The sequence below is a fragment of the Hipposideros armiger genome, unplaced genomic scaffold (genome assembly GCF_001890085.2).
Source record: "Hipposideros armiger isolate ML-2016 unplaced genomic scaffold, ASM189008v1 scaffold_182, whole genome shotgun sequence".
Taxonomy (NCBI): domain Eukaryota; kingdom Metazoa; phylum Chordata; class Mammalia; order Chiroptera; family Hipposideridae; genus Hipposideros; species Hipposideros armiger.
Window position 1 is genome coordinate 2,454,175 of NW_017731532.1, and position 16,909 is coordinate 2,471,083.

Consider the following 16,909-nt stretch of genomic DNA (forward strand, 5'->3'; position numbering starts at 1 on the left):
GGTAACCCCGAGTGGCTATTCTGAATTCTTTATTTAACGAAAAGGTGGCTTCTTATCAGTGTGTGTTTCAAACAGGTAAGCCGTCCTCTTGGGAAAGTGTTTTCTATTTGGAGTTTGTTTTTATACTTTGGTGGTTATCTGCTCCCCCTGGGCACGGGCTGCATTTGGATGTCATATGTAGCTGCTGGAGCAGAGATAAGAGGAGGGTGCGTACAGAGAGGCCGGCTTTTAGTGCAGGTGTCATGTTTTTATAGCTGCTCTAGGTAAGTTCTTACTTAAAACCAAACAGTGTGAATCGCACTGCAGACGTGCATGCGTGTGCATAGGTGTTTATAATCTGCCCTGTTCTAAGGATTTTAGGTGGACATTATAGATTTGGCTTTGTTTCTGATGCGATTTCACCATTGATGTAAATCATGCGATAATTGAAAAAGGCAAGAGAGTGAAAAATGAGCTATGGTAGATGAATATTTTCGTCAAAGAGACGATTCAGATTAGAGCTACAATGGCCTGTAACAGAATAGAGCGCCACAGGTTGGCAAATGCTGTCTGGCTGAGGGCTGTTTCTAGCAACGTTGTCTCTTCATGCTTTCCCTCACAAAACTGCAAGGACATATTTCAGATCATATTGAAAACAATTTTTTTTTGTTTCCACATGGAGTAAACAATCATGATATTGGGGGGTATGCTAAATTCTATTGTTAACAGTGACTTTGTAATGCATAATGTAACGATGGATAGATATCACCACCTAGTGGCCATATTGTATTTTGCATTTTTCACAACCTCACATTCCCAGAACACCTAAATCTATACAAGAATAACATTCATTGTGAATTAAGTTCCTGTAGCTTGGAGTTTAAAAGTTCTAGCATGAATTGCATTATATTATGAACCTGAAAGTTAAATATAAAAAAAAAGATGATTTTTTTCATATGCAGTGTAAAGCTAACACATGGAGTCACATGCTTAGTAAAATCCTAGCAACTGCGGTAAATATTAGGACCAATCTTTCCCGTATCTTTACTTTACTTACACACAATAATAAACCTAGCGGAAAGTTTTCCTTGGCTATTTCCGTTGGTATGTGAACCTAGAGGACTTTTTTGGTTTTATTATGAAAATGCTTTATATTGAATTAAATTAGCAGCGTTTGGGGGGAGGGAGAGTAGGTGAAGAGTGGTAACTGGACTGTTCATGGAAAAAAAAAACCCAAATTATTACTTGAAGCTTTAGTAAATTCTCCCCCAAACTACAATAATATATTATGCCATAGAAGAGCTTCACTGGACAAATGTCGAGAATGTTTTTTTGTGTTTTTTTTTCAATGGAATGTGTGTGATTAATTGTTCAAATGTGCTTGGCAAAAATCCATAATAGTTCTAAAACAGAGTCTTTCACTGCCATTCAAGATAATCTAAATTATAGTGAGTTTTAAAGACCAAGATGACTCCATCTAAGCTGAAAAACTATAGCTAAATACTAAATATGTGGATAGTTAGATGATACATAGGTAAATCGAGTAGGCCCTTGGCAGCTGCAGATTCAAGATGTGTAGTTTCCATTATACATTAGAGACCTTGAAAATCCACAGTATGAAATAATTTGTACGTTTTGTTCAGGCACAGTTGTGAAGTGTACCCAGTGGCAGGCTAAAATGTGAGAATTGTTCAGTGAGCTATCAACTCTGTCTAATGGACAGCTCAGTTTTCCCATTGCAAGGGGTCTGTTGCTGTCTACTCAGTTAACCATTTAACCATTTGCATCTTCTCTGTAGTATTTATGGTGTGAATTTATCTGTTTCACAGGTCTGTGTGAATAGGGGCATTCCCAAAGACCTTAGTTATATATCCTTGCCTAGTGCCAACAAGTACTGTGTAAATTGTAGGGTGTGTGTGTGTCTGTGATGGTAAATCTCAAATTTATGACTCACAAAAAGATGACCTTCAATTTTTATCTAGTGTCTGAAAAATCTTGCTTTTTTTTTTTTCTTTTGAGTAGAGAGGAAAAGAAACCGAGAGATTCTAAACAGGATGTCTAACTCTTTAAAACGACTAGTTAGTGCCCATTGATTATTCTTTGTAGTTATTTGATCAAGTTAAGAAATCATAAAATCACGTTGAAAAGAATTTGAAAGAAGTCAAATATGAAGAAGGGCTAGTTAAGTATTGAAAACTTCTTAGTTTTAAGAGGCTGATAAAAGGAATTTTTTAAAAAAAGACTCTTTACTGTTCTGAGAATTTTTTCCCTAGTTGAGGTTGAAGCCTGACCTTGTATCTTCAGGGTTTTGATTTTTCAATTAACATGCTCTTATAAAGACTTTTTAAAAATCTTGATGTGGATTAACAAATACTATTTTGGAATGTGACATGGAGGGATAAGAGTAAGCCACTCTATGGCTCAAGAACCTTCCTTGCTTCCAGCTTTTCATTTTCACCACCCAGCTGTTCGTGTATTTCCTCATAAATCAATTTGCTTATATATGAATCACCTAAAGGACCAACTGGGATGTGACTGCCACAGCAGTAGTCGATTGATACTGGTTGGTCTTCTTCCCTTTAACTAAAAGCAGAACCCAAAGCTGAACCCAAGCAAACTCTTTTTCTAAAGCAAAGCACAGCTAAGCTCTTGCCTTATTTCTAAATCTTGTATGTTTCTGAAATAATGCTTTTTTTTACCTTATGAAAAAAGCAGTTATATCTATCTCTGTATAAAAAAAATTGTCAATTAGTTACATTACTTTTTTTATCATCAGTTTCTTTTGTTCATGCTTGTGATGCTAGTTATCTGCGGAGAGTTTGGGGCCATTGATGATGGCCCTGTGGTATATATTTTAAAGATAAAAGATATCTGGGATCTCTGAATGACAGCTTGGACTCCTAAAGACTATATAATCAGAGATTGCTTGAAAGGATGTAAACCCTGTCTGACTTTAGTAGATTGCCAATAACTTTCAAAAGCAGAGAACCCACGTGCACCCCCAAGCACATGCACCCTTTTTCCTCCAGTATGTTGATTCAATCAAGTGAGAGACTTGCAAAGATCTGGGAAGGAGAGAATAGCTCTTCAGCCATTCTGCTTGAGAAAAAATTTCAAGTCCCTCTTAGATCTGTGAAATTGAGGTCACTCTCAGAGTGAAGACTGTTTGGCAGGCCGGGAAATTCTGTGTGCACCAGAAGACCTGCAGAATAATTCTTTGCTTTTATGTTGATGTGAGACAGAAATAAGTTTTTGACAATAAAATACAGATTATTTGGCATAATCTAAGCATTTATATAGTTTGATAGATTTTGATAAATAACTTCAATCGGCTCTGAGTTTTTGTCCTCAGTGTTAAGATTGGTTCAAAATGGGTTCTCTGGTTTGTGGAGATAATTTTTATGTGAGAAAACTGTACTTGGCTGTTGAATTTTGCCAAGAGTTTTTTGAATCATTTTATGCTTTTGGCAGCTGACTTGCTTGAATCCAATTGAGGGAAAAAGAAAGAGAAAACAATAACTGAAAAGTTACTAAATCTAATTTAATTGAAATGGTTGTCTTTTTTGGCACTTTTTTCCCCTAGATACAGACAGTCATTTAATTGGAACTCTAAAAATAAAGTAACTTTATCATGTAATATGCAGCATTAAGCAGTTTCATGATAGGTATAAAATAATCTCTTAATAAAATGCAAGTTTGTTCTAGAACGTAGAAAATGTTATATCTGAGCTAGCTTTTCTCGACATCAACTATTTGAGTTTTATGTCATAATTGTTGCCATTGGAAGAAAACGAAAATGCAAAGTAATTTAGGGTTCTCTTCAGGTGTGGTATTGATCTAATTCTGGTCTCTGGGAGAGGTAACAATAATTCAGGGTTTGGGATGGGGAACATGAGTCTCTGAGACACAGACAAATGTGCAGAAGTCCCATCAGCATTAATTTTTGTCAACAGTGTTAAAATGAATTGTCCCCAAGCCATGCTGGCTTTTTGGAATAATTCTTAGTTTCCTCATCCAGCCCTAGAAGAGAGTTGATCCAGGCTAGATCACTCAGGATGTCTGCTTATAATCCCAAATGAGGAGAAAAAAATCCAGATGGCAGTGGTGAATTTTTCTCCACTCATTCCCAGAATCTGTATTTCTCTGCATATGAAACTGTCTGTGTGCAAGAGGCTCTATTACATTCTTATAACTCAGAATGGGTTTCCTGAGGAGAGAGTGCTTCCTCGTGTTTAACTTTAGTGCAAAAACTACATTATTAAGCCTACAGTCAAAGATTTATTTTGTATACTCTTTCTCCCTGCAAGTGATGTTAAATAATGGTGTAAAGAATTTATGAGGAAACAAAGAAAGTTGTTCAGAAAACTGGAGTTTCCTTTGCTAACGCAGTTTGGCAATAACATGGAGCGAAATCAAAGCATCCTAGCCAAAATAAATCTGCACAATGGAGCTATCAGATATGAGGTAATAGTGTGACATGCCTGTGGGTATCAGACATTCTTGTAAAAACCACAGACCTAAAATTTGGTCCTGCACCATTAAGCCACAGCTCTGCCAAGCAACAACACAGAACACACGTTTTAAATAACTGTTGCAAGCCAAATGTAATTCCCATCAAAAACAATTAAATCTTTTACCAGAGGTCTGGGTCTGGGCAGTTTATGCCCTGAGAATCACTTCAGTGGCATAGACTCTGAATCTTATTTAAGTGTGAAAAGTAGATGGTTATTGTTCAGATCAGGAGGAAATGTCAGCTGCAAAATATAGGGCAGTCAAGTGATTTTGGTAACTTGAAGTGATATTTGTTGAGGTGAGATTTAAAAAGGGTTAGCTAAGAAACCTGTAAGTCCTTTCTGATAGCTGCATATATGGATCCTTTCCCAATGTTCATTTTTAATGATTTGGAAAATAATTCATGCTCACTCTAGGGAAGTTGTAAAGTATGTAAGAATATGTAGAATAAAATATCATTTCAGTTGCATATAACTCAGATACAAACCTTATAACATTTTATTGCATTTCGTTTTGGTCTTTTATACACACACAGACAGCTGTATCTGGGAGTATGTGTAAAATTTGGATCATTGTATGTTTTTAGTATTTTGCTTTTTAATTTTAACTTTAGTATTTCTCATCCCCTTATATATTCTTCAAAGACAAGATATTTAATCATTTTACAATATTCCATGTGTTCGACTATACCATAATTTATTGAATATATGTTCACTTGATAGGTTGTTTGCCATTTACTGCTTGTATAAACAGTATTTTAGATAAAATGTTGCTTACATCTCTAATTATTTTTCGGAAGGAATTTTACAAGTGAAATTACGGGGCACAAGGGTAGGAACTTTTTGAGGCTCTTGATATGCATTGCCAGCTGTTTTCCAGAAAAGTTATTTACTTCCACTGGCCGTATCTTTGATTTCCTTCAAAGGTGGAATTTTCTAGCTTTGAGGGCACCTGCCATTTGCTAGCAGCAAGAAACATCTTTGATGAGGGGTAGGTGTGCATAGGGAAGAACACAACACACTCTGTGGTTCATTATTTCTAAATATCAAATTAGTTATTAAACAATACCAGTGTGTGCCCTGTATGGTTTCTGGCACAAGGATACAGTATTAAACAAAAGAACCCAAACTTCTTGTCCTCAATGAGCTTACATACTACTAGGGAGAAAAATAAAACAAAATTATGTAAATTATATAGGATATTAGATGATACGTTTTATGAAGAAAAATAAAGCGAGAGAGGGAAATGGGCAGCGTGGGTGGGCACAAGGACGGAGGAGCATTGCAGTTTGCACATATTATTGAGATGTTGGAACTTTTCCCTGAGGGCACTTTCTGGTTTCTTGTATGAGATTAGTTAAAAAGTAAGCTAGAAAGCATTGAGTTCTAAAATCCAAATGAAATATTTGAGGAACTCTGGAATCTTTGACCATAACAGGTATTAAACGTCGATTTTTGTTAGTTTTAAGAAATCTTTATGTCTGTTTATTATCTTTATTCTACTTTAATTCATCTATTGAAAACAACTTAGTTGTCATGAGCAACAGGCTGAATATGGCTTTTGTATCTCTGCTTTGTTGCTCCATTTGCTTGTCTATTATCTATTCAAAGAGAGTAGAAAAGAAAACTTGCAGGTGAGATTACAAAGCAAAACTCAGCAGTATGGTGCATATAACATCACATGTAGAACAGAAGAACTCAGAACGGTTGACAATAAAATGGTAGATACAGACATAGCAGGTAAATACATAAAGCAAATATAGCAAATATCTCAAGTTTTAACCAAATAAATGAATTCGGATAAAAACAATCACATTAAATAAGACAAAGAAAGGTACTTTACAGTGGTAAAGACAGAAAAGAAAGAATAAAAATGTTATTGTACTATAGTCACAACTGTATAAATCATATGTGCATGTAAGGGCTGGAGGAAAACATGATTGATCAGAGTGATGAGGTAGATTATGGATCTTTCTTGTTCTATTTTTATTAATGCTGTCACCATTAGTAATACTAACATGATTGATTTCTTAAATTGAGCACTGATTATATATTTAGAAATCTAGAATCACTGGAATAAAATTCCTTAGACATCCCTCATTGCCAAAGAAAATACACATATCTGTTGAAAAGAGGCATTTAGATACATGAATTGTCTATTCAGAGTAGAAAAGTCTTTTTTCATTACCACCAGAATCATTTCAGCTAGATGGTTCAACAGAAACTCTTGACCCCATTTTAATTCGATTTTGATGGAATGCTGCTGTCACCCTTACAATATGCTGCTCTTTGACTATCAATTACTTAGTTATCTTGTCCCTCCATTTTTGCAGCAATATGAGAACTGGAGGCCAAACCAGCCAGACAGCTTCTTTTCTGCTGGAGAAGATTGTGTTGTCATCATTTGGCATGAGAACGGCCAGTGGAATGATGTTCCCTGCAATTACCATCTCACCTACACTTGCAAGAAAGGAACAGGTAATGATTACCCTATTAAAAATGTACCCTTAATCTGCCTTTCCTTTTTCGGGTAGTCTCAGGGAGGCTGAGCTTCAGTCTTTAAGACACAAACTGGGTATGTCATGTACATCATCATCTCTTATTGCTCTGGACTATTTCGCTCTTGCAATACAGTTGACAAGTTGGTTTTCAGTCATGTTTCACCATAGATTTCAGGTACTTAAGATAAAAGATAGCATTTATGTAGAAAAACCACCTCCAAGTATCTTCAAGAAAAACAACAGTCAGCCCAAGGACCTAACAACCTGTTTGATAAGGAAAACATTAAAAATAAATTAGCTGTCAACATTTAAAAATTGGGATATATCATAAAATATTCTGAATTTGACTGACTCTGGGTGGTGAGCACACAATGTGATATATAGATGATGCATTACAGAATTGTACACCTGAAATCTAGGTAAGTTGACTAACCATTGTCACCCCAATAAACTTTAATTAAAAAAAAATTCACACAATTAAAAAAAATATATTCTGGATTTTTTACTTAAAAAAAAAAGAACACCTGGTACCATTTGACCCATGTTCTTAGTTGTCTCTGGTTTGAAGCACTGGAGATGACAACCACTGCTCACCCTCCGCGGGGGCATGGTCTGCGGTTCATGGCAGTTCTTACGCAGAACTTCCCTGGTTTTAACTGTTTGGTCTCTGTAGGCATTTGAGTTTTCTAATCATTCTTTTAGAAGCTTATTGTGTGCTTTTAAACCATGGAACAACAAAGCCATCCCTGCATCTATAGTTGAATGCCTTCAAGATACAATCAAATAACATTTGTAGTGCAAGTTTCATAATGAGAACTGCTTCGTTGACATTAAAAGGAGAAAACTTAGAACGCTGATTTTTTTTTAAGTGTGTTGTGTTTATCATTGACCAGTATATTTGAATTTCTAAGGCACACCCTATAGACTTGTTCCTTGAACACATAGGGATTCCATAAAAAAATGTTTGAACTGTTTGCAATTGATACTGGTGTAAAAGCGTGAATATTTAGTCTCTAGACCTAGACTTTTACCGACCTCAAGTGAGAGTACAGAGTGCAAATGCAAAATATAAAATCCATTTGATCTGTCTTTGAATATAAAAACATTACAACTACAAATGCCCACTCCATAAATATTTTAGGAAAGACTCAAACATCAATAATTAGAAATGCTACTGGAATAAAGAGGACACAGATAAACAAAGCTCAGATGACACTCAACCGTTACTGGTGACTACTTTGTTATGCTCTTATCTAAAGCAGAATTTATTCTGAATATCCTTTCTAGCTGAGCAGCTTTCCTGACTACGTGCATTACTTCAGCACTTCTGTGATGGGACTTGTGAAAATAACAAATCAATTGTCTCTTTTCCCTGTTTCTAATGTAAGAAGACTCTAATGAACTGTTTGTCTTTATCCAAATGTCATGTTTGCTTTCTTAAATCTCCAAATGGTCCGTGGTGTTATGTTTTTCATTTTATGATCCAAACTGTCTTATATTTCCTTTGTTATTTTTTCCTGTAGCAGGATTTCTCAACACCAGCACTACTGACATTTTGAGCCAGCTAATTCTCAGTTGTGGGGGACTGACCTGGGCGTTGCCGAATGGTTAGCATTGTCTCTGCCCTCTGTGCACTGAGTGCCAGTAGCATTCTCCTCCACTCCACACACCCCTCCTCTGCTTTGTGAGAACCGAAAATGTCTCTAGACATTGGCAACTGTCTCTGGGGAGGGCAGCAGAGGGAGAAAACTGCCGCAGGATAAGAACCACTGCCCTGTAGCTAAAAAAGGATTCACAAACCCAGCATCACAGTTTACGTTTGCCACTGGGGAAAGAGATTTATAAAATGTTGCCTCTACCTCATTAAAGGAGAAAAAAACAAAACAAAGTGATCCTTGTGTTTTTATCTCCCTACTGTCTGATTTTTTTTATATGGATTTAAATCTTTGTGAATCACTCACTACTCTGGGGAGTTTTTTCAGAATTTTATAAATGTCTATAGACTCTTAGGAAAGATATGCATTTCTCCTTTCAGATAGTTTAGACATCTTTAAACATACAAACCTAAGTAGTCCTACTTTTAATTAAATACTTGTAAAGAAGGATTATAATATATACAAGAGATATGTTTAAAAAAAAAAGAAAGAAAAAAGAAAAGAAAGAACAACTCAGTGCACAGTATCCACACTTCTTTGGAGTATCCCGCAGGTTCCTTCCAACCCCATCCGTTTACTTCCCAATCCCAACCCCATTTCTTTAATTGCTTCCTTTACTCTTTGGTATTATTACATACGCTTGCATCTGTAATTAACAAATTATTTTGTTTTGCACATTTTTGAACTTTATATAAGTGGAATCATACTGCATGTATTTTGTGCCTTGCTTTTTTTGTTTAGCATCATGTTTGTGAGATATTTCCATGTTGATGCATGTAGCTATATTTCTTCAGTTTTACTGCTGTATAGTATTTCATTGTATGACTATATAACATTTTATTTATCTATTCTCCTGTCAGTGGACATTTGGGTTATATTCGTGTTTTTACTATTATCAACAATGTTTCTATGAACATTCTTGAACTTATTCCTGGTAGACATTTGTGAGTTTCCATAGGGTATGTTGCCAGGCATGAAGTGCTGAGTCATAGGATATATGCACCATCAATTTACTAGAGAAATGTCAAATTATTTTCCAAAGTGGTCGTACCAATTTGCACTCCCACCAGCAATGTGTGAGAGGTCTTATTGCTCCACATCTTCGCCGACATTTGATATTTTCGGACTTTGACATTTTTGCAAATCGGTGGGTATAAAATGTTATCTCATGATTTAATTTACATTTTCTTGAATACTTTTCCCTTGATATATTTTCATTCATGGCTTTTCTTTTGTAAGGCTTCTGTTCATGTCTTTTGCTTATTTTAAAAATTAGTTACTTCTCTTTTATGTATTGATTCGGAGGAGTTATTTTTATATTCTGGTTACTAATCCCTAGACAATTAGATATTTTGCAAACATCTTCTCCCAGCTTGTATTGGGTTGTAGGAAAAGTCATGACATATTTTTTCTATTTTCTGTTGCAAAAATGCATCATGACTTTTCCGACAACCCAATAGTTTGTCTTTACTCTTACCTTATGGCATTTTTTGATGAACAGAATTCTTCATTTTGTTGCATTTTCCTTCATTATTTAAGCCATTTTGTAGCTCAAGAAATCTTTACCTACCCTAAAATCATAAAGATATCTATATTGTTTTTTAAATGTTTTATACTTTTACTTTTTCTAGTTAAAAGATCTAGAATTGATTTTCCATGTATTCTCTGAGGTAAGGAACAAAGTAAATACTTTCCATATAAATACCCAATTGTCCAAGTGAAAAAGCTACTTTTCCTCACTGCTCTGCCATGTCACTTCTGTCAAATATCAAGCATATATGTGTGAATCTACTTCTGGTGTATTTGCCTGTCCTTGTCAATACCGCACTCACTGAAATACTTTAGCTTTATTATGTCTTCATATATAAATAGTTTTAGAAGACATCTGTACATTTTTTTTCCTCAGAATTACAAAGACAACTTCTAATTGGTCAACATAGCATAAAATTAAGTATAATGAATTATCTACTTGATAATTTTTAACCTTGTGTATCACTTTGGTCTCATTCTACCTGATACTTGCTAGTACCTGGACATTGGTGTAGGCTTTCCATACTAACAATAAAAGAAGTACAGGTATCCATATTGGGATTATCATTGAACCACATACATAGTGTAGTTTATTAATTAAAAATAACATTTTATTATAGAAATTTCTGCTTATAGGAATTTGTGAAGATCAAATAGTCACATGCACAAATATTTCTAATTTTTTAGTTATAGATAGTATGACTTTATAATCTATTTTAGGTTATGTCTATTTGAGTGACAATTTCTTATGTGAACGAAAAGATAATGTTTAGATTGTGTTTCATTAAAGACAGCTTTGTTTACTATGGGCCAATACATCCTATACTGTTTTGCTAAGCAGAAGTATAGTAGAGGAACTAAATATTTAAGCTAATCCCAAGTTTACCATTGTAAAAGAATATGGTTGCAAACAGCCTTCTGAGTATGTAAATAAATTTTATATTTGTAAACTTTTAATATTAGGATGTTGACATCCAAACATCTTTGTACCAAGGTTTCTGATAATCATCCTCCCATTGGAGAATTGCATTATTTCTTAAGAGAATATAGCATGTTCTTGTTGTGTGCCTTGAGGTGTCTTAGGAATTTGACAGGAAATGCTGCTTAGGAAAATTATATTTAAGTTAAATTATATTTTTATAAGCAATATATAGCAAAACAGTCACTTAATAAAAGTTAATTTTTAAAGTCTATAATTTAAAACAAATACCCCAATGTTGAATAAAACTCAAATTCAGTTGAATCAATTCTCTGCCTCTTGAATTTCAAAGTTGCAAGGTTTATTTTACTACTATTTTTTTACATTATTTACTATTGCTGAATTTGTTGATATTTAGCATTTTCATTACAAATTTAAAATAATAGTTAAATACTCCAAGATTTACCTTCACTACACTTCTCAAGAGTTGAAACTTATATTTTTAAGTTAATTACAAAATAGAGGCATGAATACTATGTCCTGACTTTCCCCCTTTTTCCATACAAAAGAGAGAAAAGAGTAAACAAACTTAAATGGAACCAGAGATATTTTATTGATACTTAAAAGTCCATATTTTTGTCCATAGTTTGGACAAGCTTTGTTCATATTTTGTGACTATGAGATTATGGCTATCTGATGTAATCTGTTATTATAGATTTTAAGTTTTTGTTCAGGGAGGTGACTCAAGTGAACCCAAGTGAAGGTGGGAAATAAATAAAAACTTGGGGATGGTGATGAAGACAATACCATCAGGCCATATGAGACAAATTCTTTTTGATTTGGAATTTTTTACAGAAAAGTGATCATTTAGCCCTATGGGTCTTTAATAAAATACAATTCAAGATGACATAATCTGAGATTCAAACTAGGCCCAGAGCCTCAATATTTAGGGTTTTTTTTCTTGAAAAATTTTAAATTGTTAATTCTCAGTGTGATCACCTTTGATGAAGTTGCTTGATTGGGTACATAAAGAGGGAAAGAGAAAAAAAGAGATGCATACTAATAGAAATATTTAGATTATTTGGAAATAACTCTATTTATTTTTCTTTAGTTGCTTGCGGCCAGCCCCCTGTTGTAGAAAATGCCAAGACCTTTGGAAAGATGAAACCTCGTTATGAAATCAACTCCCTGATTAGATATCACTGCAAAGATGGTTTCATTCAACGCCACCTTCCAACTATCCGTTGCCTAGGAAATGGAAGTTGGGCTATGCCTAAAATTACCTGCATGAACCGTAAGTGGTACTTTAGAAAGAATGGACAACCGTGCTATAACAACTACTACTAGACACTCATTTTACGGCTGCGGTATTAGTAGTTTAGGGTATGGAGCAAGTAATATTGTTGTGTTTTCTTTCTTTCTTTCTTTCCTTCCATGTAGCATCTGCATACCAAAGGACTTATTCTAAGAAATTCTTTAAAAATTCCTCATCATCAAAGGACAATTCAATAAATACATCAAAACATGAGCACCGTTGGAGCCGGAGGTGGCAGGAGTCGAGGCGCTGATCCCTAAAATGGCGAACATGTGTTTTCATCATTTCAGCCAAAGTCCTAACTTCCTGTGCCTTTCTATCACCTCGAGAAGTATTATCAGTTGGTCTGGATTTTTGGACCACCATCCAGTCATTTTGGGTTGCTGCGCTCCCAAAAACATTCTAAACGAAAGCATTGGCATTCAAGAAGAAAGCAAACGAAATGAAAGAAAATGAGGGCAGAAAGTAACCATTTCCAGCCTATCTGAGTTATTTAGTTTTCTATTTGCCTCCAGTGCAGACCATTTTATAATGTATACCAGCCTACTGTACTATTTAAAAAGCTCAATTCAGCACCAATGGCAATGTAAATAAGATGATTTAATGTTGATTTTAATCCTGTATATAAAATAAAAAGTCACACTGAGTTCGGGCATATTTAATGATGATTATGGAGCCTTAGAGGTCTTTAATCATTGGTTCGGCTGCTTTTGGTAGTTTGTTTAGGCTGGAAATGGTTTTACTTGCCCTTTGACTGTCAGCAAGACTGAGGACGGCTTTCCTGGACAACTAACAAACACAGAGCCTTGTAGGTCATTCTGTACCCTCTCGGCCGTGGGTGCAATTTGCTTTCATGTGATGCTGAAGCCCGGCTAATGGGATCCTGACAGAACGAGGGAACTGCCATGTGGGACTCTTCTTTGTTGCATTCCTTTTTCTTCACTTACGAGAAAGGCCTGAATGGAGGACTTTTCTATGACCAGGAGCATTTTTTAGGGGTCAAAGTGCTAATTATTAACTGAACCAGGTCTACTTTTTAATGGCTTTCATAACACTAACGTGCAAGGTTCCAGTTCAACACATTTCAAATGGATATCGACCTAGGGCTCTGGAGGGGGGTGGGGGGGATTGTTAAAACAACAACACACATTCAAAGAAAGAAATTTTGTATATATAACCATTTTAATCTTTTATAAAGTTTTGAATGTTCATGTATGAATGCTGCAGCTGTGAAGCATACATAAATAAATGAAGTAAGCCATACTGATTTAATTTATTGGATGTTATTTTCTCCAAACCTGAAAATTGACATAGTATGCTAGCTATTTTTCAATGTTAGCCTTTATACTTCCCTCACACCGTTTGGAACCATATAATCTAGGTACTTTGTCCCCAATTAAATAATGTGATGGATAGAATGCATCAAGTGTTTATTATGAAAAGTGTGGAAAAGTGTATAGCTTTCAGTATATGGTGTTCACCCGTTCTAAACAAGGAGCATATATATAGAAATAGTGTGGGCATTTCTGCCTGGTAGGTTGAGTGTATTTGTTGAAATGTCTCCCTATCTCTTCTCACTCGTTTTCTCCCCTTTATTTGAATAAAGTGACTGCGGAAGATGACTTTGAATTATTATCCACTTAATTTAATGTTTAAAGAAAAACCTGTAATGGAAAGAGGGCATTTAGGAGTCTTTCCTTAATTTCAGTTAGAATGACCTTGAGAAGTGTAAACAACAAATAAAGTGTAAATAGCAAAAGAGCAGCCCCAACACTGAATCTTTTTCATGAAATCCTTTGGCTTAGAAAGAATGACAGTAGCTACAATCATTCACAGTGTCTTTCAGCGAGTTCCCTTGGTTGCTGCATTAACTGTTATCCACCTCTGGGTGTTCTCGAGCACAGAACAACACTGTTGGTCTATTAGGTTTTCATTTTTCCTCTCATTACAATGCACCTAATACATTCCTGTATTTATATTATAACATGTATAGTGTAAAATGTGAATGATTGTGGGGTTTTTTGTTTGTTTTTTTTGGGGTTTTTTTGTGAATGAAAATCTAAAATCTTTGTAACTTTTTATACCTGCTTTTGTTTCACCAAAGAAACCTAAAGTCCTTCTTTTAATACTATACTGTGACTGGTCTGGTTATTTACAACTTTAAATCGTAATATGCACCAGCATTGTTTCATCCTGGTCCCATCACTGAATACAAGCTGCTGGCTTGGATGAAATAATTTTGTACTTGCAAAAATTAAGATAATAATTCTGATAATGTTTACATCTACATACTTATGGATTAATCTCAAATATGAATGAAACATACAATAGGAAAAGCGATATCCCAGATTTACCAAATGCTTTCTATGAACCAGGCCAAATGTTTTATGTGCATTATCTCCCATTAAGCCTGTGAAAGAGATGCTGTTGCTCTCTAATTGGTGAAGGAGGGATCAAATGTAGAGAACTCAAATCATTTGTCCAAAGTTGTATAATTAGTGTGTGGTGCCTATAGGCAATCTCCAGAGCCTGCATAATACTCTGAAGAAAAATATAAAATATTATGTTTCCAATTTGAGAGGTTAATTATGGGCTAGAAGATTATATCTAAATAGAGATGAGAAGATACCAGAAACATCATCCATTCCTTTATCTTTCATTCATTCACTGTCTATTAAGTACTTACTGTGTGTCAGGCACTGTACTAGGCCCTGGAGATTCAGCAGTGAATAAGCTAGACAGGTCTCTGACCACATAAATTTTTTTTATGCTTGATATAGCCTATGGGATTTATTTTATAGCCCATTAAATAACTTGATTGATAATTTGGAAGAATAAATCCATTATATGTTCTGCAGTTGTACAGAAGATATCATAAAGGATAAAGGTGAGTAGCAAATTATTTTGAGATTTCTTTCTTGGAATGTCAAAAATATATAGGAAGTTGGGCATGAGTCAATGCAGAAAAGAAGAGATTGTTTTCCTTGCTGAGCTTGTCCTTTTGCTGTGCAATCTGTCATATCTTTTACACAGAACTTTAAACAAGAATTACCCAAGAGAGTATATAAGAATTTGCATGATTTGTGCATAGATACCTTTTCAATGTTTATAAATCCAGCAAGCAAATTTTTATTGCTTTAGGTGCAAATAATAGAAACTGTTGGATGTCCCATTACCCAGAATACTGGGTCAGAATGAGAAAATTAAGGAGATTTTCACTACTCAATTCAACCAGGTTGCATATTGGGGAAAGAATGTGCCCCTACCATAGGGGACTATTTAAGAAGAGGTGGCTTCCAGGGTACCTGAAATGGAAAAGAGGTAAGAGAGATTGTATAGGAGGAATACATAATTTTAATATGATGGCAAGTAAATTGCCAATCTTAATTAAATTTTAATACATTACATTAAGTGAGAACTGGATTAGCCTTAAACTAATTGCCTAGAAGTCATATATCATGTAAAATAAAGTTATGGAGTTTGCGAATGGACAGAAAAAAATGTAATGAAGGTTCAGAGTTAATTTTGTGCATGACCTGTACATGAATGCTTGTCAAGGAAAGAACTCACAAGAAAAAATGTATTTTATATAAAGGCAAAGGATATTATTATCACATGGCTAAAGACTCAAAGATAACTTTGACTTTTTTTAAAGTGTTTCTTTTTATGTTTTCTAATATTACACATGCAGTGAAATGGTTTTTGAAGAAAAAGGCCCACAGTAATGTTTGGTACTGATATTTGTGCATCCTCTTTTTATTTTGCTGCAATTCCCATTTGCTAAACTAACCAGAATTCACCCAATGATTCTTTCCTAAAACAAGTCTAAATATAAAGTTTATAAAGGTCATTGAATGAGTCATTTAAGATTGTATAATCTTTTCCCATTATTACTCATTTCTGTATGTTTGGATCCCAGCTGGACAAGACAGAACAAATGCCAAACAAGAACAAAAATGGTTTTTGTTGAGGTGTTTACAGAATATGCAAAGCCTGGGTTTTAATTGGAATTTAATTCAGAGTTCCTTCTGAGTTCATCAAATGATCCTTGCCGAAGATTAAAAGTTTACTGCCTTCAGGCAGTAAGTCTTAAATAATTTTCGATAGTATTTACTCTACAATAAAAATTTAAAACTATGTACCCATCACTTTTTAATTTGTCAACAAAAAATTTTTCATCATAAAGTTAAACAATTTTAAAGGATGTTGCTTTTTGCCATATTTTAAATATTGCCATTCTAAAATAAACATGTAACATCACTCTTTTAAAATATATTTAGTGGAATCTAAATACCACAATGGTTTGGTACTTACTATCATCCATTTAAAAAATACTTAAAGAAAAATACTCTTTTTAACTGTCAAATATTTTATTTTTCTTTTCTTATTTTTGGACTTTTTTTTTTACTTCAGTGTCCCCCACCCCATGGAATTTTATCTAAATAGTATACATTTATATGCTTGAAAATCTTTTATTGATTAAACTATCAAACATACAT

General features: G+C 34.5%; 1 protein-coding gene across 1 annotated transcript in view; it reads left to right on the forward strand.

Annotated features, from left to right (window-relative positions):
- Positions 1 to 14,538, forward strand: part of VCAN (versican) — a 113,201-nt gene extending 98,663 nt beyond the window's left edge. The window contains exons 12-14 of the mRNA XM_019652586.1: positions 6,824 to 6,968; positions 12,207 to 12,389; positions 12,536 to 14,538. Of these exons, the coding sequence (XP_019508131.1) occupies positions 6,824 to 6,968; positions 12,207 to 12,389; positions 12,536 to 12,663 (456 nt within the window). The 3' untranslated portion in view covers positions 12,664 to 14,538. The remainder of the gene's footprint in view (positions 1 to 6,823; positions 6,969 to 12,206; positions 12,390 to 12,535) is intronic.
- The last annotated feature ends 2,371 nt before the right edge of the window (positions 14,539 to 16,909 follow it).